This window comes from Carcharodon carcharias, chromosome 3 (assembly GCF_017639515.1).
Source record: "Carcharodon carcharias isolate sCarCar2 chromosome 3, sCarCar2.pri, whole genome shotgun sequence".
In the NCBI taxonomy this organism is placed as follows: Eukaryota; Metazoa; Chordata; class Chondrichthyes; order Lamniformes; family Lamnidae; genus Carcharodon; species Carcharodon carcharias.
The window spans coordinates 103,206,645-103,228,471 of record NC_054469.1 but is presented as its reverse complement, the minus strand read 5'-3'; the positions used below and the strand labels follow the sequence as shown (position 1 = coordinate 103,228,471).

Below are 21,827 nucleotides of genomic sequence, written 5' to 3'. Positions count from 1 at the left end.
CCATAAGACAAGTTAAGAGATACTTGAAATTATAAGAATAAAATGAACTCTCAAAAATGACTTCCAGAAAAGAAAATGTCAGCCTTTTCAGAGCTGAAAAGCTAGAGATCTCTTTTTAGAGGGCAAAGTGGAGGGCAGCAGAAAGAGGGGTCAATTTAAGCATAGTTGGATGATGGATGTCACATAATGATTCCAGACAGGCTATAGTGGATGTGTGAGGGTGGTGCAAGACAGATTAGTGTGACATACCATGACTGCAGATCTTCTGGTAGAAGTAGTCACATGCAGCAGCAGTTATCAGAAATTAACAACATATTTTTCCAGATTTTATTACTTATTTAATTGAGGAAACATTCTGAAAGTAACTTCATTTTGATGAGGATTTTCACACTTCATCTGGTTTTTAAAAAATTCTTCCCACGAAGTTAGTGACATTTTCTTGAATGCATGAGTAATTCCACACTAATTCCACTGTTGGTGAGGAGGTATGCTGACAAAGAAATTGGGTTGTAAATTGTATCACGACGGTCTTAACTCTGTTTCTCCCACCCCGACTTTTGTGAGCATCACTTTCTCCACACACATGCACCCTCCCCCTCCTCAGCCAAACTGGGAGTGTGAGATATATTTCAAAAAGGCACCAATGAGTTCTGTGGTAGTTTCCTGTGTATGCTGGGGTGGTGGTAGTTGAACCTAACCTGTTCTTGTTCAATGCTCACTTCCAGCAAGGTGTTCCTAGATCAGTGCTTCTCAAACCTTTTTGTTCACAGACTGCTTAGGCCAGGCACCCACTGCTCCTACCCCAACCTGCTTTCGTTTGCCACCCCCAAAAAACTGATCAGAATTAATGTGAACAATGACACTGCCTTTCATGAGACCTCAATGAGGTGATGTCTTGTTCCAAGCTGGAGAGCTTAACTCTCATGCCGGGCTCCACGTTCAGCTAATTCCTCTGTTTTCAGCTCTACAAAGGTGGGGAAACCTGACCTCTCAGTTGTATGTTGTAACAGTAACGTAAACCTTGCTTAAAACTGGTTCTGTGATGTCATGCAGGTGGTGGGAAAAAGGGCCTGGCCTGTTCTTTCATATGGCCTAGGTTATGGTGTTGAGTATCAGTGACTTGCATTTTGGACCAGCCCTTGGAGCACATTTTGAGAATTACTGTCCTAGATAGCGAGGAAGAGAAAAGCTTATACACTTAATTGTCAGCTGACATCTTCAATCGGAGGGAAAAGTTGTAAATTATTGTGCTTCAGTTACGAAAACAAAAGTACAGGTCCTGTTTTGCATAGGGGAAATGGGGCATTTTCCCTCCAAGCCCCACAGCATCCTGACTTGGAACTATATCGCCACTCCTTCACTGGCTGGGTCAAAATCTTGCAACTCCCTTCCTTTACAGCACTGTGGGTGTTCCTAACAACACATGGACTGTGGCAGTTCAATAAGGCAGCTCACCACTACTTTCTTGAGGGCAGTTAGGGATGGGTAATAAGAACATGAGGAACAGGAGCAGGAATAGACTATATGACCCATTAAGCCTTTTCCACCACTCAGTATGATCATGGCTGATCCCGGACTTGAACTCCATTTTCCTGCCTGCTCCTCATGCTCTTTAATTCCCTGAGAAACCAAACACCTCCCACCCCAGCCTTAAACATCTTTAGCAATGGAGCATTAACAACCCTCTAGGCTAGAGAATTCCCTTTTGAGTGAAGGAATTTTTCCTCCTCAGTCCTAAATGACTGTCTCCTTATCCTGAGGCTGTACCCCCGACTAATGGAAACAATCAGCATTCACCCTGTCAAGCCCTTTCAGAATTTTGTAGGTTTCAATGAGGTAAATGCTGGCTGAGCCAGCGACACCCACATCACATGAACAAATAAAAACATTTTTTGAAACATTTATTTCATGAATAGTAAGGAATATTTTTTATTTAGAATAGCATTTTGAGTAGACCTTGTTGACCAAAGGAGGGCTTACAGAGTGGGTTATTTCTTTTTGTGGAATGATATGCCTTTGAGGTGCAAAAATTCCATTTATTTGTTTTATTTTGCATTTCATCCGTTTTCAACCCCCCAACACACACACACACCACACACCACACACACACCACACACACACACACACACAAGAAAAAGGTTTTGATTGCTCATGGAGTTTTGTCATTGCTGTCTTACTTCGTAAGCCTCGGCTTCATTCATTTACTTATATGCCCTTCTCTTCATCTCTTTACAGCATGCACAAGCAAGGGTTAAACTTCCACATATATATGCAGATGACTCCTAGTTTTACTATCTAACCTTCTCCCTTGGTTCCATAGATGCTGCTGCACTCTTTGCCTGTTTAACAGGATCTAATGAGCCAAAATTTCTTCTAGCTTCATGTTGACAAAACAGATGTATCCGTTTTGGCTCCTGCGAGCATTTATTTTCCTCTGACCTTGTCTCCATCAACCAGTGTCACCTCGAGCCAAGTCCAGTGATGAAAACCAGTTTCCTTTATAAATGTATTGGCTAATGTGAAAATCTTGCATCTTAATTTAAATTAAATAAATACTCTTCGGCAGATTACCATTATTTTACACTAATTAAATTTTAGAAAAATCTGCTGCTTATCAGCAAGCTATAAACTTAACCTAACTAACTTACATGTGTATCTTTTTATATCAAATTGTGCAAAATTATTTTAAACCAACCAATAACAAAACTTAGAACAAGTGTAAGAAATCACTGTATAGTAATTTTATAAAATTCTAGGGAACTTATTGAATATTAAATGAATTGTGTTCTCTCTGCTTTCAAGAAAGCTCCCATACCTGCTTCCTAGTGTGACAAACACAAGCCAGCAAAGGTTGTTATCTCTGCTAAGGACATATCTTGAGCACAAGCACTGAAACAAGGCATTGTTAATCCTGAAAAGGGGGGTGGGGTGGGAGGTGACCTCATGACCCATATGTAAATCAACAGTCTGCAGGTTAAGCAGGAAATCTTAACAAGCATGAACCACGAGATGACTTAATGAACGTCCGATGGAAATAAGAGGGATTACCTTGAATATCTGCCTCTTGCAGATGGACAATTGAATAAATGATTGACATATCTATTTAGATTATGGATAATATCTAAACTGTTGCTTTTTAATAAACTTAATAAATTACCTTCAAATCAGTAATGAATTTGGGGTAATCTGTGACTCCCGAACCCAAATCTTGCACAAGCTTCCAGAATATTTGATGTGTTGATGCAGAGCACGCAATGTTACACTTGTAGAAACTGCTTGTTGTTTTATTCAATGTACTCTGCTCAATTGGATACTAAATGTTTGGAATATTAATTTTAAATAAGCACAGTGCGTTTTTACTCTAGATCAGAATCCCTTTTAAAATTAGAGTTTTCCCCTTCAATTATTTTTCTCCCTTCTGAAGCATTGGGGAATCCTTGAAATACAGCGACACAAATGTTCTACGGCATTTGGCTCACTTGGTGACCATTTGAACTGCAGTAGTGAGTTTAGCAGTAGGACGCGTTATGTATGCCTAATGTCTTAGTTCATGTGTTTTAAAATATAACTAAGTTTAAGGAATTCAAGTTTTAACAAGAAAGATGGGTATCTGGTTGAGAAATTGGTAAAAGCAGCCCTGAAGTAAAAAAAAATCAAACAAATTTGGTGTTTATTACACTTAAAAGGTAATTTGTTTACTGGATAAAGTCGGAGTAAAAGGGTGAGAGTCATGAAACAGCAGATGATTTTACTTAGCTAAAGAACTGGAGACATGATGTCTGCAATTAGTCCAGTAAAAGAGAAGCCTATGGTTTCCCAGCCTGGGATCAGGCCATGTGTACCACATTGCCATGGAGATGGATGGAATTTAGTGAAATGCTTTGTGGAGTGAGTGAATGTTTAAGGTGTTGAATGGGGTGCCAAGATGGTGAGTCGAGCTGTGTTGTTCTGGATGGTGTTGAGCTTTTCGAATGTTGTTGGGGCTTACTCATCCAGGTAAATGGAGAATATTCCGTCACACTCCTGACTTGTGCCTTTTAGATGGTTTTGGGAGTCAGGAAGTGAGTTACTCTCTGCAGAATTTCCAGCCTCTGACCTGCTGTTGTAGCCACAGTATTTTTGTGGCTGGCCCAGTTCAGTTTTGGGTCAATGGTAACCCCCCCAGGGTATTGATAGTGGAAGATTCAGTGATGGTAATGCTATTGAATATCAAGGGGAGACAGTTAGTTAGTTGTGCAATCATCCACGAACATCCCCACTTTTGATCCTGTGATGGAGGGAAGGTCATTGATGAAGCAGCTGAAAATGGTTGGGCCTAGGGCACGACCCTGAGGAACTCCAACAATTTTCTAGGACTGCGATGATTGACCTCCAGCAACTGCAGCCATCTTCCTTTGTGCTAGGTATGACTCAAACCACTGGAGAGTTTCCCCCTGATTCCCACTGACTTCAGTTTTGCTAGGGTTCCTTAATACAGCACTCTGTCAAATGCTGCCTTGATATCAAGGACAGTGCTCCTCACCCCACCCCTGAAGTTCCTCTTTTGTCCATGTTCAGACCAAACCTTTAATGAGGTCAGGATCTGAGTGTCCCTGGCGGAACCTAAACTGAATGTCAGTTCAAGAAGTAATCAATTTGGTTTGAAACTGTAGCAGCAGCTATTGGAAACCAAAATTATTTTCTCATGTTTTTAAGCAAGAGTTGCAGGGATACCCACTCTCGATCTGTGAAATCCAGAATTGAGGTCAGTGAAGAAGTCGGAGAGTCTCTTAGCCAAAAGCTAATGGAAGGACCCTGGTAAAACCTTGTACCTTGGTGAAGAGCAGGGTGGAGTGTTGAAATGTCATACCTAGCACAAAGGAAGATGGCTGCAGTTGCTGGAGGTCAATCATCTCAGAGTGCATTCTGGAGAGACATAGTTATGTCGGCTAATTTCTGGATGATCGGATTTCTTCTTTAAATGTTAACAGTCCCCAACAGGATCACTATGGTTGTCACAAACAAGCCTTGTGCTCAGTCCCAGCATTGGTCATTTGCCATTTTTTCATATCCTAACCTCTCCCTAGTCTGGGTGTACTGAGGACCCTATTCTCACCTGACATCACAAAACTCGGTTCAGGAAGTCAGCCAATATCCTGTCTGGTCTATATGGCTCAATTGCTCACTCAGTACCCACAGGAACTTCTAAAATTAGAGTTCTGATTATTTAAAGTACTGATGAGTGGAATATGTGTTCTTGAAATTATAGCTGAATGATACTGCATTCAACAATGTACCTGCTGTTTATTGTATTGTTAAACATGTAGAACTTGAAGAACTGGTTCTGGTTATTAATTTGATCTGAATTTAGCTTTAAAAGATCTCTGCTGCCACAATTGATGGTTCTGATTAATCCAGTTAGTTGTGGCTTCAGATTGTATCTTAATACTTGATGCCCTTTCTTCATTCAAACGAAAATCAGCACTTTCAGCGGGCCCTGGAAAAGGTGTTAAAGAGTGAGAAGAGTTAATATCCTTCCTAAGCTTTACAATCTTGACAGACCTTTTGTCTGAAATCTGTATTTGTTTTTGAAAACATTTTGCCAATCAACACCATTATATTTTGATAAAAGCAAAAAACTCCGGATGCTGGAAATCCAAAACAAAAATACCTGGAAAAACTCAGCATTTGCGGAGAGGAACACCGTTAACGTTTTGAGTCCGTATGACTCTTCAACAGAACTAAGGAAAAATAGAAAAAAGGTGAAATATAAGCTGGTTTAAGGGAGGGCGGGCCAGGCAGAGCTGGATAGAGGGCCAGTGATAGGTGGCGATAACCAAAAGATGTCATAGACAAAAAGGACAAGGTGTTGAAGGTGGTCATATTATCTAAAGAATGTGATAATAGGTGACATTAAGGGTAGAAAGCAGGACGAGCAAGGTACAGATAGCCCTAGTGGGGGTGGGGTGGGGAGAAGGGATTGAAATAAGCTAAAAGGTAGAGATAAAACAATGGTTAGAAATACATTTAAAAATAATGGAAATAGGTGGGAAAAGAAAAATCTATATAAATTATTGAAAAAAGGGGGGATTGGAAAGGGGGTGGGGATGGAGGAGAGAGATCAAGATCTAAAATTGTTGAACTCAATATTCAGTCCGGAAGGCTGTAAAATGCCTAGTCGGAAGATGAGATGCTGTTCCTCCAGTTTACGTTGAGCTCCACTGGAACAGTGCAGCAGGCCAAGGACGGTCATGTGGGCATGAGAGCAGGGTGGAGTGTTGAAATGGCAAGCGACAGGGAGGTCTGGGTCATGCTTGCAGACAGACCGAAGGTGTTCTGCAAAGCGGTCACCCAGTCTGCATTTGGTCTCTCCAATGTGGAGGAAACCACATTGGGAGCAGCGAATGCAGTAGACTAAATTGAGGGAAGTGCAAGTGAAATGCTGCTTCACTTGAAAGGAGTGTTTGGGCCCTTGGATGGTGAGGAGAGGGCAAGTAATGGGGCAGGTGTTGCACCTTCTGCGGTTGCATGGGAAGGTGCTGTGGGAGGGGGCTGAGGTGTAGGGGGTGATGGAGGAGTGGACAAGGGTGTCCCGGAGGGAACGATCCCTGTGGAATCCCGCCGGGGGGCGGGGAAGGGAAGATGTGTTTGGTGGTGGCATCATGCTGGAGTTGGTGGAAATGGTGGAGAATGATCCTTTGAATGTGGAGGCTGGTGGAGTGATGTGAGGACAAGGGGGACCCTATATTTTGCTCTCCTTTGTACTTTCTTTCTAATTGGAGGAAAAGGTTAATTTCCTCCTCAGTCCACAAAGATTTCCCTTCTTCTCTTAGGTGAATTATTCATTTCTATTCTTTTCATATTATAGACCTCAGCATGGAGAGACCTGTCATTCCTGCTGGCTTAATCTCTTTGGATTTAAATTTCAATCCACATAGATAGAAATCTCCCCAGTAATGTGCGTCTTCCATTACATTTTCATGTGCTGGCATGTTATTGAGTGAAATTTCCCCATAGCACATTTTAAGTGCATTATAACATTGTTTCCTGTAGATGGCGGTATTCCACATCACACTGCCAACTTGCTCAGGTGTATTTATCACAGTATCTGTAGTTAGTACTGCCGTCTTGCCTAGCAGATTTATGGAGTAGGATTTTGTCACTGTTCCACCTGTTTTTGAGACAAGAAAAGGGCCAACATTAACTATATTTTCAAGCATTGTATTTTGTGTTCCAAGTTTGTCTGAAAAATATCCTATACAGTCCTGGCCTTGGACTATTTTCAGGTGGCCACCTAAAGGGTGTTGGGTGCCTTGTTGCCAATGGAATGCTAGAGAAAAATATTCTTTCAATTTTAATGTGGAAGCGCGAGGAGTGGACAAGTGGATGCTACTCCCATCTTGTGGTACTGTGAGGCTGTTGTTGATCAGATACTGACCCAAAGTTCAATACTTCAAATAAAAATGAGGAAAACCAGAATATCTTTCTGTGTGTGGGAGCACATTGGATGCTGGCAACTCAGCCAGAATCTTTGAGACCCAATTTCTGAATGGCTTCTGGCTTCTTGATTTGTGTGCATGATGCTTACGTGGTTCCAAGTCCAAATGAATTTCTATCCCAAAGTGTCATAATAACACTGAGTAATTTGTATGTCACCTAAGTAACAGCTGGTGACTTGTGGAAATAGATCATGTTTATGTCACAAAATAAAAATATTCTGGTTTTCCTCATTTTTATTTGAGAATTATTCCTTTGTTTTTAAAAAGTTAGCCCATGAAAGAACAGCTTATAATTTGACTTTAAAAATGAGCATCTCCTCTCAGGCAAGTATATTCTTGCTTATGTATGTAGAGCAAAACTGTACACAGTACCCCAGGTGAGGTCTCACCAAAGCCCCAAATGATCGCAACAAGACTTCTACCCCACTTCCAATAAAAGATTGACAAGCCATTTACCTTCCTAATTGCTTGCTGTATTCCATCCTTACCTTGTGCCTCTAACATATATCACTCTCCTTGTCCTTAATAGATCCTACTCAACCTCTAACTATCACTTACTGTTTACCTACTCGTAGAATATTTTTGGGCTTTCTTTTTGTTGAATGCCAGCCTATTCTCATACTCTTTCTTCTCCAGCTTTATTCTCCTCTTCACCTCTCCTCCCAACCTATTGTATTTCACCTGGTTCTCACTTGAAGAATTTATAACTGTCACGACCAAGATAAAGAAAAAGGGATTCTTAAAGATGATATTTCAAATCAGTCTCTGTGAGATATTGTTGCCAGCCTGTTGTTTGAATTCCTTCTTTCCAAAGTGAATGGTTTGAACTTGAGGTTCGGTTTAGTAGCTGCAATGGCTCCTGCGGTTAAAGCTTTGGAGTTTGCCTTTGCCGGTGGACTCGGGTCCTGGGAGAGTGAAGGCTCCTGTTTTCACTGTTAAAGTAATGCAGGTGGTGGCCCTTGGTAGCCTGATTTAGTGCAGCTGTCTAATAGCTGTTTCTGGAAACCTTCCTCAGTCTCTCTCTCTTGAGAAGCAGTTTCTATTTCAAGGTGTCTCTCGCATGATGTTCAAGATGGTTCTCTCTTTAGGCAGCTTCCAGCCTTTTCTTACAGTATGAAACCCAGACATGTCTGCTTCCAAACTGATGAATCATGCTTCAATGTTAAGTATTGGCCATTCAAGCAGTCTTTCTACTGACTGGTTTCATTTTGCGTGTTTTATTAAGGCCCTTATCAGTTAATTGTCTTTGTTCTGAAAGAATACCAGCAAGTTGAAGGATCTTGTTTATACTTGTGGAACACTTGTTGTCTTTCGTGACCCTTTAGTTAAACAATTTGATAATGTTTTGGAACCAACACAAAAGTGCCAGGTTTCTGAACAAAGGTTTTTTTTAGAAGCTTTTTTAAACAAATGTGCTTTTCAAACAGTTGGCTTTAAAATCTATAATATCATAATTACATGTACTTGGCAATAATCTTTAAATTCTTTCTCCCTTCCTGTCAAACCCAGCTTATCTTTACCCAAATTTTGTGCTCAGTGGCTTTTGACTTTTCTCTTCACTCGAGGCTAACATCCAAGAGGCATATACTTCGATTGTGTGTATCCCAATCAACCTTAAAAATATAGTGATTTGTCAAGTATCATGCCCTACAGTGTGCTTTTTAAAAAAAAAAGTACAAATTCTATATGTATACGCTGGGTCGACCAGTTAGAATTACAGGTGAATCTGATTGCTTGAGATTCAAGCCCCAATTCAGGACTTATGCACCATAAGAGACTGATGGTTCATTGCAGTACTGAGGGAGTGCTGCATCATGGCTTTTGTATGAGATATTAAAAGTGCTGTTGGGTGGGCTTGGCATTATTCAAAACAAAACTGAGTTCTGGTGCTCTGTCCACTATTTATCCTTCAAAAAGCATCGCTAAGTAAAACTGATTATCTGGTCATGTAACTAATCGGTGTTTGGGACCTTGCTGTGTTTAAACTGACTGCCATGTTTTCTATCTTACACCCGTGACTATCCTTCAGAACCACTTCATTGACTATAAAGTACTTTGGGATATTTTGATAAACAATGTTACTTTATAAATATGTGGTCTTTTATTGAATTATTTCTGTTTTATATCAATATTATTGCCAATGTTCAATTTGACCTTGAAGGAAAGAGTTGCTAGGCATAAGGTAAACATTTAATGAGTGTGTCTTATAGAATGATGGTTCTACGATTTAATGTAGAAAACATAGAATATAGCCCTTCAAATGACCAAACTTAATCTTTGGACTCAAAATAAAGAAAAAAAATAGCATTTGCTAAACATTTGTCTTTAAAGGGTTGTAATTTATGGAAACAAGATGAAATTTATGTTTAGATCTTTAAATATGGTCCATTTAGATTGTAACCCTTTGTTCATACTGATCATAAGTTTTTTTTCTTTAATTCTCACCACTGAGACTTGTGCAAATTTCTGTTTAAGTGCATGAGCATTTTTTTAAATGTGCTTTGATTTTTTTTTCTAACTTCTCTAAGTAAAACTTCTGTTACGCATGTAATCTCGTTTTCTCCTTTATTAGCTGTTATTATAAATGTTGGTGTTTCAAATACGCAAGACATTTAATGCTGTGCCTTATTTCATTCCAGGTCATCTTTTGGTGGATGGACTACTTCACTTCCAGAAAGTCTAGTCAATGACGTGGATTACTTCAGTTTTCTGTTTTCTACGCTGACAGGTATTAACTATTCAATTTTCTTCTACTTGCATTTAAATATTAAAATTCAAAATTTTCTTTTGATGTAATAGACAATGCATTCCAATTTTAACTTTGTTTTTCTCAGTAAGCCCCAATTCATTCATGATATTCCAACTGTATGTTATCACTGTCCGCATACAATCGCTCTACTGTTTCAGCTGTGATGCATGAATTTCCTAGGTCTTGTTACATGAACTATATTACTTCCAAACAAATAGTTTATGTGCCACTTGCTACTCTGAGTTTTTTTTGTAATATCTTTTAAGGGAAGTCTTAATAGCACTTTGGAACAATAAATGCAAAATATTGCCCATGATGGAAACCTGAAATAAAAACAAAATGCTGCAACTACCTCTGTCTGGCAGCATCTGTGAAGGGAGAAACAGAGTTAATATTTCATGTTGAATATGACTGTTCAGAACTGAAGGAGGATAGAAATGTAATGGGTTTTATGCCATCAAAAGAATGAGGGAGAGGAAGAAGGGAAGGTCTGGCATACGCCAGATGGTGGGAGGGATTAAATGACAGAGATCCTGAAACAAAAGGCAAAGAGAGTTGTAATGATTGTAGTAAAGAGACGAAGCATTTGTCCAGAGTAATGCAAGAATAATGAACAGCTCTGTCTGAAAGCAAAAGCTTGAAAAATACGGCTCAAACCAGCTCATGGTCAAAAAACAGGAGCAAATGGGGGACAGAGATAATGGTCTGGATTTGTTGAACTCAAGTGTTAAATGCAGAAGGCTGTAAAGTGCCTAATCGGAAGATGAAGTGGTGTTGTTGGAACTGGTGTTGAGCTTCACTGGACAGCAGCAGGCCAAGGACAGAAATCTTAGCGTAAGAGCAAGATAGTGAATTAGAATGGCAAGCCACTGGAAGCTCAGGGTCATACTTGCAGATTGAGTGGAGGTGTTCCGCCAAGCAGTTACCCAATTTGCATTTGGTCTCCCCAGTGTAGAGGAGACTGCATTGTGTGCATCAAATACAGTTTACTGATTTGAAAGAATTATAGGTAAAGCACTTTGGAACCTTTTGGAGTGCAGGCATGTGGCTGCAAAACAATGGATGAATGCTATTAGATTTCTCTAAATTACTGAATTACTAATCTCAGCAAGGATTTTGAGATGCAGAGTATGAAGGTATCTCCCAACTGTAAAGAAGAAAAATTAGGCAGAGTTGACCTTTCAATGCTGTTACATTTCTTATGGTGCCTGATTTGGACGCATTTGATAAACACCTGGGAGTATATTGCACATTGTGGACCCTCTTGGCTGCAATATTGTTTTTGGACAGTGAATGTTTATATACTTGGAAAACCTAACTGAAAGTGTTTTCAAACCAAGCTACCAAGAAATCTACAATTAAGAGTTTTTTTTGTCTTGATGTGAAATACACATTCTTTTTTTTAGGAACATGTCCAACTTAGCCAACACCATGCAATTTTAATGCAGGTTGGCATGAACCAATGAGTGAAACCCAGCTACTTGCACGGATACCTGCTAAAATGTGAACATGCTGAATTGATGAGTCAGGAAAGATCAACTAGTCCACCAAGCCTGCTCTAAATCATGATGGTTGGGCCATCGTTGCTAAATGCTTATTTTTTCATCTCCAGCCATGTAATCTACTGGGAGAGATGGAAAAAAAGGCAGTGTGGGGAAAATTACTCTAAAATTTTTCTGTAACCTGTTCAGGAGGTCATAAGGATCAGGTATACTTATCACTATTGTCTTCTACATGATGCAGTCTTTGCTCCAGTCAGGAGCCAGTCCGGCACCTTCTTGGAGGCATGCAAAGAGTCAACATCCACCCCACTAGTCGGCCATGTATTCCAGAGATTTACTAAGCTCTCGGAAAAGAGGAACTGATGAATCTCCAGTCTATTCCTTCTCTTGTATAGTTTAAAATTCACCTCTTGTCCTCCCTAAACTATTCAATTGGAATAATCCAGGTATAGTCTCCGCTCCTTGAAAATAAATAGATGGAAGAGGTTGTTCTTATCCGAGTAACTGAGCTTCTTAAATCTAGGAATAATTCTTATCGCTCCCCTTTGGACCTTCGGAAGATGTTGTGTCATTCACCATGTCGGTGGATGAAAGCTGCGCTCAGTACTTTAGATATGATCTGACCAGAGATCTATGTAGTGTTAAAATTGTGTCTTTTGATTTATACTGTGTGTTTCTATTAATACAACCCAATACCTTGTTAGCTTTAACTACAATTTCTCTGCATTGATCATGAATCTTTAGTATCTTCTACCCAATAATGCCTTGAAAATTATACCTGTATATAGCTTTTTAATTAATTCATGGGATGTGGACATTGCTGGCTGGGCCAGCATTTATTGCCCATCCCTAATTGTCCTTGAGAAGGTGGTGGTGAGCTGCCTTCGTGAACTGCTGCAGCCCATGTGGTGCAGGTACACCCACAGTGCTGTGAGGGAGGGAGTTCCAGGATTTTGACCCAGCAACAATGAAGGAACAACATTATAGCTCCAAGTCAGGGTGGTGAGTGGCATGGTGGGGGTGGATCTTACAGGTTGTGATGTTTGCTGTCCTCCTCCTTCGAGATGGTAGTGTTTGTGGGTTTGGAAGGTGCTGTCTAAGGAGGCTTGGTGAGTTCCTGCAGTGCATCTTGTAGATTGTACACACAGTTGCCATTGTGTGTCAGTGGTGGAAGGAGTGAACGTTTGTGGATGGGGTGCCAATCAAGCAGGCTGCTTTATCCTGGATAGGGTCAAGTTTCTTGAGTGTTGTTGGAGCTGCACTCATGCAGGCAAGTTGAGAGTATACCATCACACTCCTGACTTGGAGTTGGGAGGTGAGTTATTTGCAACAGGATTCTTAGCCTCTGACCTGCTCTTGTAGCTATAGTATTTATATGCCTAGTCCAGATCAGTTTCTGGTCAATGGTAATCCCCAGGATGTTGATAGTGGAGGATTCAGCAATTGTCATGCCATTGAATGTCAAGGGCGATGGTTAGATACTCTCTTGCTGGAGATGGTCATTGCCTTGCGCTTGTGTGGTATGAATGTTACTTGCCACTTGTCAGTCCAATCCTGGAGCTTGCCAGGTCTTGCTGCATTTGGACATGGACTGCTCAATCTGAGGAGTCGCGAATGGTGCTGAATGTTGTGCAATCATCAGCGAACATCCCCACTTCTGACCTCATGATGGAAAGAAGGTCATTGATGAAGCAGCTGAAGTTAGTTGGGAATAGGACACTACCTTGAGGAATTCGTGCAGTGATTTCCAGCAACTGACATGATTGACATCCAACAACCACAACCAGTGGAGAGTTTTCCCTCAAATTCTATTGACTCTGGTTTTGTTACAGCTCCTTGATGCCACACTTGGTCAAATGCTGCCTTGATGTTAAGGGCAGTCACTCTTACCTCACTTCTGGGGTTCAGCTCTTCTGCCCATGTTTTAACCTAGGTGTAATGAGGTCAGGGGCTGAGTGACTTTGGTGGAAACCAAACTGAGTTTCAGTGAGCAGGTTATTGCTAAGCAAGTGCTGCTTGATAGCACTGTTGGTGACCCCTTCCATCATTTTACTGATGGAGAGTAGACTGATGGGGTGATGGTTGGGCAGAAGGATTGTCCTGCTTTTTGCGTACAGGATACACATGGGCAAATTTCCACATTGCCGGGTAGATGCCAGTGTTGTACCTGTACTGGAACGACATGGCTAAGGGCCTGGCGAGCTCTGGAGCATGAGTATTCAGTGCTATTGCTGGAATGTCAGGGCCCATAGCCTTTGCAGTATCTAGTGCGTTCAGCCATTTCTTGATGTCATGTGGAGTGAATCAAATTGGCTGAAGACTGGTATTTGTGATGCTGGGGACTTCCGGAGGAGGCCGAGAATCATCCACTTACGATGGATCATTCACTTGGCACTCTGGCTTAAGATTGATGGAAATGTTTCAGCCTTAACTTTTGCGTTGATAGACCTGTGGTTGTCTGGCTGTGATTTGTCCCCTTTTGTTTTGAAAATAGGAACTGTACGAGTTAGTTTCCACTGTAACAGAACTATGCATGACTATTGAACTATTGAATATATAGGCAAGGGGCTGACAGAGTATCTGCTCATCTCTTTAATTATCCTTGAATGGATATTATCTGGTCCTGGAGCCTGGTCAGTTTTACACAGATGGCCAGCACAGAGCCGCTGGAAAACATCCTGCTGGTTTTTATGTCGTAACCGTCTTACCTTTTGGGGAATTGACTGGAAAGAATCCCCAATGTTAGGGCTTCCCATGGGAGAGCTAAAAGAATTCTTACCTTCATCCCCGGAAACATTGAATCATAATAGATTTATTTTTTGTTATACCATAGATATTGACACTTGCATGCTAACAGTGAAGTCATAGAATGGCTACAGCCTAGATGGAGGCCATCAGCCTGTCTAGTCTGCACCAGCTCTTTGCAAGCGCAATGCATTTCGTGCCACACCAGTGCTTTTTTCCTGTAGCCCTGTAGAGTAGTTTTCAGTGTAGGTATTAGTAAAAGATTTATAAAATGTGAGAAACTGTGAAGGCAATTTTAAGCCTAATTTTCAGAATATTTTATCTGTATGGTAATAAGGATATCATCAAAGGGGTCAATTTTTTTTGAAAAAAATGCGATTTTCTGATTATTTCCTTTTTTATTGCAGGATTCTCAGGAGAAGAATTGACTTGGCTCCAGAACAGCAGCAGTAATCCTCATATAAGCCAGTCCCAGTTTTCATCTGTGCGCCTTTATGTAACTGATCTTGACCAGTTTGTGCATCACTGGGCCTTGACTGAGGTAACTCATTACACTTCGCAAGAAATATGAATTCTAATTGTAGGCAGCACAGCCTGAGCTCTATGGTGAAAGCAAAATAATGCAGATACTGGAAATCTAAAATAAACACACAAAATGCTGGAAAAACTCAGGCCTGGTAGCATCAATGGAGAGAGAAACAGTTAATGTTTTGAGTCCGTATGACTCTTCTTCAGAGCTGGGGACTTGTTTTTCCAGCATTTTCTGTTTTTATTCCTGAGCTTTATGATATCTCTTCATATCAACAAAGGACTCTGGGTCATAGAACACTAAAACCTTTTGTTAAAGACATAACACTTTTTATTAAGCCTTCAGGGATTGCATTTTTAATTGTTTATGTTCTTTGCAAGTTTTGAAGTATAATATTTAATCTGAGTCATACATGGATATTTTCTGCATAGTTCCTGAGCATTACTTGATCTCACAGATCTTAGTGCAAAAAAATTAAACAGTCATCCAGGTAAAAGGTAACAACAGTTCCTGGAAAACATGCATAAAGTAATTAATTGTTTTTTTAATTCTTTGAATGCTGTGCATCTATAAACGCAATTAATTTTGTATGTAAGTACCTTGGGCATTGTTTGGCATGTCACTTGCACACTTTTGAAATCTGGTGATTGAATTGGCTATTATAATAGTGTAAAATTACAGAATTATTAAATTACAAGCATAACTTGCAATTATAAAATTACAGAAATATACAGATTCCTAGATATTTAGCTAATTTATGCTGTTCATTGGATAAACATTTTACTGGCAGTTTAATGAATCTAAAATTTTTATCGTGGTGTTAAAATTCTTAGTTGATGCACAATGTGTTAGCAATCTCCATATCCCATTATCAGTTAACTACTATTTTAAACACCTGGAAAAACTGCAACCTTTCAAGTTTTAATTGAAGGTAAGTTCATATTTTTTTTATCAAACTCATCCACTTCCCTGTGAAAATGCAGTAACTGGAGGGATCATGGAAACAAACTTTCACTACTCAGCCTGCCAAACATGTGCCAGTTTTTTGAAAGAGCTATTGAATTTAATTCTGCACGACATGTCCATTAGGTCTTTCCTTTGCCCTGAGGAGAACAATCTCAAATTCTCCAACCTCTCCTCTTATTTTTCCATATTTTGTATCATCTGCAAACTTCAGAATTATACTCTCCACACCCAATTCCAAGTCCTTTATGTAAAACAAGGAAAGCAGTGGTCCAACTCCCAACCCCAGGAGGATTCCACTGCATACTTCTCTCCAGTCGGAAAACTCCCGTTCACCAGTACTCTGTCTCATAACCCTTGGCCAATTGTGTACGTAAGTTAACTCGGGTTAATCAGACATGATTTGCCTTTAATAAAGATGTGCCAGCTGTCCCTTACTAACCCATGCTTCTCTAGGTTAGAATAAATTTTGTAATTGTCAATTGCTTCCAGTACTTCAACCATCATTGACATCAGACTAACTAGTTTATCCATCCCGTGTCTTGATTAGGGATGTGATATACACAATCCTTCAGTCCTTTTGGCAGCACCCCAGTATCTAAGGAGGATTGAAAGATTGTGATCAGAGCTTCTGCTATTGCCATCCTGGTTTCCCTCACCAACCAAAGATGCATCTCACCTGTAGCAGCTGACTTTTGTTGACTTTGAGTGATTGAGTGATGTCAACATATTTAGCACCATTATCCCTACTCTTTCTCTCCGACCATTTTGACTCTGTCATTAACTTTATCCTCTTTTGTGAAGAAGAACACCTCGGTCATGCCCCCTGCCTTCAAAAGATGATTTCGTCTTTTGTTCCTCATTGGCTGTATCATTTGTTTAACTATCTTTTCATTTTTTATATATTTATAAAAGGATTTCTGGGTTCTCTTTTATGTTAGCAGCAAATTTTTCTGCGCACTATCTCTCCATATTCTTGCATCCTTTTTCAATTTCTTCCTCTGTCTGTGTATTCTGCCTGACTTTTGCTTTCTGTACCGGAAATTTGTCACAAATCTTTTTTATTTTAGCTTCTACCTCCTTTGTTGCACAGAGCTGTGGCTTTGGATGCTCCATCTTTCCTATTTTTAATGGGAATATGGTTGGTTTAAACTTAAACTATCTCTGCCTTGGAGGTCTGTCATTGATGATTTGCTGTTTGCCTTGTGCCTATACTTTTCCCAATCCACTTGTGCTGGATCCTTTCTTAAATCACTGAAATGGGCTCATTTCCAGCTGGCTATTTTCATGTTTGAGATTTTTTTTGCCCCTTTTCATAACTATTTTAAATCTAATCAAATGGTAATCTCTGTTACCCCGTTGTTTTCCAACTAAACCATGTTCCACTAACCCTACTTCATTCCACAGAATGAAGTCCAATATTACTTCATTCCTCATTGGACTGAAAGCCTGTTGATTTAAAATGTAGAGGAGAATTTGCTCACAAATATTTTTCATCCTCTTTTCTCTTTACTCCGTTTTTCCCCTGGTCTATTAAAGTAATAGAAGTCTCCTATTATTTTTGCTCTATTGTTTTTACATTTTTCTGAATTTAGTCTGCAGATTTGCTGCTCTAAGTTCTTATTATTTGGGGATCTATAGTAGAAATCTAACAGCTCCTTTTCTAATCTTTAACTCCACTCTAACCAAATTTGAACTCTGTAGTATATTGTTCCTCTGTAGAACAGTAATATTACTCTTGATCAATGCTGCCACCACCCTGCCTTTCTTTTTCCCTTTCATGTTCCTCTTGAATACAGTGGCAAGGAAAGCTTTGTTCCCAGCCCTTGCCCATGTTGAAGTGAGATCTCAGTTATAACCACAATGTCATAACCTCATGTGGCTACTTGTGCCTGCAGCTCGTTGACCATACTTACAATACTCCTTGCATTAATGTAGATGCATTCCAACACAGTGCTATTCTGCTTCTCCATTTCTTTCCTGCTCTTACCACATTATTCTTTGATTTGTTGTTTGTTCCTCCTACTTTTCTGTACATCATCTCTCTCTGCTGCTGCTTTCTGGTGCACCTCATGCCAGATTAATTTTAAACCCTTCCCACAGGATGGTGGAACGTTTGGGAACTTGTGTGCAGCAATTGATGCGGTGAATTTGTGCACATAGATTCCCAGCATTTGTTAAGTGATTCCCACAGGTTGTGAAGGAAAATTGCAAGGGGAGCCCTCTGCTATAGTGTCAACTGTTGTTCAGTTGGAAGCACACTCTCTTCAAAAGGCTGTGGGTTTACACCCCACTCCAGAACTTGAATGGAAATATCAAAGCTGACACTCCAGTGCAATACTGATGGAGTACTACACTGCTGGAGGTGCCGGATGAGACATTAAACCAAGGCACTGTCTGCCACCTGAGGTGGCTGTAAAAGATCTCCTGGCAGTTTCAAAGAGGAGGGCAGTTATCCCTTAGTTAGTGACCTGGCCAATACCTACTCCTCAATCAACATCACAAAACAGATTATCACACTGCATTTTGTCGGAACTTGTTGTGTGCAAATTGATTTCCACGTTTCCTTCATTACAACAAGTAGCTACACTTCAAAACTACATCATTGGCTATAGACTCCCTTGGGACATCTAGAGGTTGTGAAAGGCATGATACAAACACAAATCTTTTTTGTTTATTCCCTTATGTCTGCTTGCAAGTGGTTGAACAATAGTATTGATGGAAGTTTTTTTTTTTCCTACGTTCATGGGATGTGAGCATTGCTGCCAAAGTCAGCATTTATTGCTCATCCCTAATTACCCTTGAGAAAGTGGGGGTGAATCGCTGCCTTGAATCACTGTGGCCCAAGTAGTATTGGTACACTCAAGAGTATTGTTAGGTAGGGAGTTTTAGGATTCTGACCCATTTAATACTGAATCAATGGTAATATATTGGCACCCAAACTACCACCTTAAACATTCCATGCCTCCACCACTAACGCACATTGGCAGCAGTATGCAACATCTACAAGATGCGCTGCAGCAACTCAGCAAGGCTCCTTTGACAACACCTTGCAAATCTGTGACCTCTACCATCTAGAAGTACAAGGGCAACAGGTGCATAGGAACACCATCACCATCAAGTTCCTCTCCAAGCCACACACCATGCTGACTTGGAACTAGATCACTATTCCTTCACTGTCGCTGGGTCAAAATCCTGGAGCTTCTTTCCTAACAGCACTGTGAGTGTACCTACACCATGTGGACTGCAGTGGTCAAGAAGATGGCTCGTCACCAGCTCTCAAGGGCATTTAGGGATGAGCAATAAGTGACTGGCCTAGCCAGTGATGCCGACATCCCGTGACTAATAACTTAAAAAAAAAAATTCCCAAATCAGCATGGTGCACGACTTGAATGAGAACTTGCAGGTAATGGTGTTCCAACTGTTCTTGCCCTACTAGGTGGAAAAGACCATTGATGTGGAAGGTACTGTCAAAGAGGCCGTGGCAAGTTGCTGCAGTGCATCTCAGATAGTGTACCAGTGGCAGCTGTGATGCTTCGGTGGTTGAGGGATTGAATTCTTGGGGTGGTAGATGGGTGTCAGTTAAGTGGGCTACTTTATCCTGGATGGTGTTGAGCTTCTTCAGTATTGTTGGAGCTGTACGCATCCAGGAAAGTAGGGAGTATTCAATCACACTCCTGACTTGTACCTTGTAGAAGATGCATAGACACTGGGAACTTGGGAGGTAAGTGTTTCGCCTCAGAATATCCAGTCTCTAACCTCCTCCTGTAGCTACAATATTTATATGACTGGTCGAGTTCAGTTTCTGGTCAATGGTGACACCCCCAGCATGTTGATCATGGGAAAGTCAGTAATGGTATGGCCATTGAATGTCATGGGGAGGTGGTTAATTCTTCCTTGCTGGGGATGATCATTGCTTGGCACTTATGTGGTGTGAATGCTACTTGGCACTTATCAGCCTAAGCCTGAATTTTTTTCAGGTCTTGCTTCATATTGGCATGGATTGGCTCATTATATAAGTTGTGGTGAATGGAATTGAACTCCCTTTCTTTATCAGTTTCTTGGTCCTTCTTTGCCGGATTCTAATTTGCTCCTAATCCCCGGGCTTGCCATTTTTTTCTGGCAACCTTAGCAACCACTTCCTTTGATCTAATGAAATCTTTCACTTCTTTTGTTAGCCATGGTTGATTCACCTTTCCTGTTGGGTTATTGTGTCTTAGAGGGATGTATGATTGTTGTAATACACATTTAAATATTAGCTGTTGTCTGTCTATCATTTTTTAGTGAATTTTCCCAATGCACCTTGGCTAACTTGCCCCTTGTACCTTCATAGTTTTCTTTGTTCAGATTTAGGTTCAGAATGAGCTATATCGCTTTCAAACTTAATGTCAAATTCTATTATATGGTCACTATTCCCTAAAGGCTCTTTTTTATAGCAAGGTTATCAATTGACCCTTTCTCATTACATAATACTAAATCTAAAATAGCCCGATCCCTAGTTGGTTCTTCAGCACGCTGCTCCAGAAACTCATTTTGTACATACTTCAGGAAATCATCTTCCCCAACATTAATGCTAATTAGATTTACCCAGACTATGTAAATTGAAGTCGCCCATTGTTACTGTATTACCCATGTTACATGCAGTCCTAGTTTCTTGATTTATTCTGTGCCCAACATTACCACTAGAATTTGGTGGGCAACAAACAATCCCACCAGTGTTTGCTGCCTTGCTGCCCCTAATTGTTTCTTAGCTCTACCCAAACTGATTCTACATCTTGATCCAAGATCATCTCTCACTAATGTATTGACCTTATCCCTTATTAACAGCGTGATCCCACAACCTTTTCCTTTTTGCCTATCCTTCCTAGATGATGAATGTTCTTGATTATTCAGTACCTAGTCTCAGTAACCCTGTAACAATGTCTTCATTATGGCAATTAAATCATACCCATTTACCTGTATTTGTGCCTTCAAATCATCCACCTTGTTGCGAATGCTGCGTGCATTCAGGAGTGCCCTTAACTTTGTCTTTTTAACATTATTCTGCAGTCTGATACTAATTGATGCTTGCCCTTGCTTTGTCTGCCTTCTAATTTCACTTGCATTTTTCTATTTCCTGTTACCAGTTTTGCTTCCCTCCAATCTGCGCTCCCTCTCAGGCTCCCACCCCCACTGTCAATCTAGTTTGAACCCTCCCCAGCAGCCGTCGCAAATCTCCTTGCGAGAATGGTAGTCCCAGTCCTGCTAAGGCCCATCTTGTATAAGGCCCACCCACCTCAGAACTGATCCCAATGCCTCAGAAATCTGATGCCCTCTTTCCTACACCAGTTCTCTGGCTGCATGTTCAATTGTTCAATTCATCTATTCCTATGATGCCTAGTACGTGGCACTGGGCTGAGATTACTGCTTTTGAGATCCTGCTATTTAATTTCTTTCCTAATTTCTGCCTTCACAACTTCAACCTTCGTCATGTCATTTGTGCCTACGTGGACCATGACCTCTGACTGTTCGCCCTCCACTAGAAGAACACCATGCAGCCGCTTTGTGACATCCTTGACTTGACCCTGGCACCGGGAGGCAACATACCATCCTGGAGTCATGTCTGCAGCTGCAGAAATGCCTGTCTGTTCCCTGAACTAACGAATCTCCTATCACTATTGGTGTTCCACTTTTCTTTCTGCCTCCTGTGCAGCTGAGCCAGCTGTGATGCCATGGACTTGGTTCTTGCTGCACTCTTCTTGAGGAACCATTGCCCTCCACCAGTATCCAAAATGGAAAATCGGTTAGCAAGGGAGATTGACCTAGGGCTCCTGCACTATCTGTCTTGTTCTCTTAGACTGCCTGGCAGTCACCCATTCCCT

At 40.7% G+C, this 21,827-nt stretch overlaps 1 protein-coding gene across 5 annotated transcripts in view; it reads left to right on the top strand.

The window, feature by feature from the left end:
* Window positions 1-21,827, top strand: part of tex10 (testis expressed 10) — a 159,509-nt gene that overhangs the window by 60,514 nt on the left and 77,168 nt on the right. For all 5 annotated transcript variants that reach the window (XM_041184795.1, XM_041184794.1, XM_041184791.1 and 2 more), the window contains 2 exons: window positions 10,118-10,206; window positions 14,882-15,015. In XM_041184795.1, coding sequence (XP_041040729.1) covers window positions 10,118-10,206; window positions 14,882-15,015 — 223 coding nt within the window. The remainder of the gene's footprint in view (window positions 1-10,117; window positions 10,207-14,881; window positions 15,016-21,827) is intronic.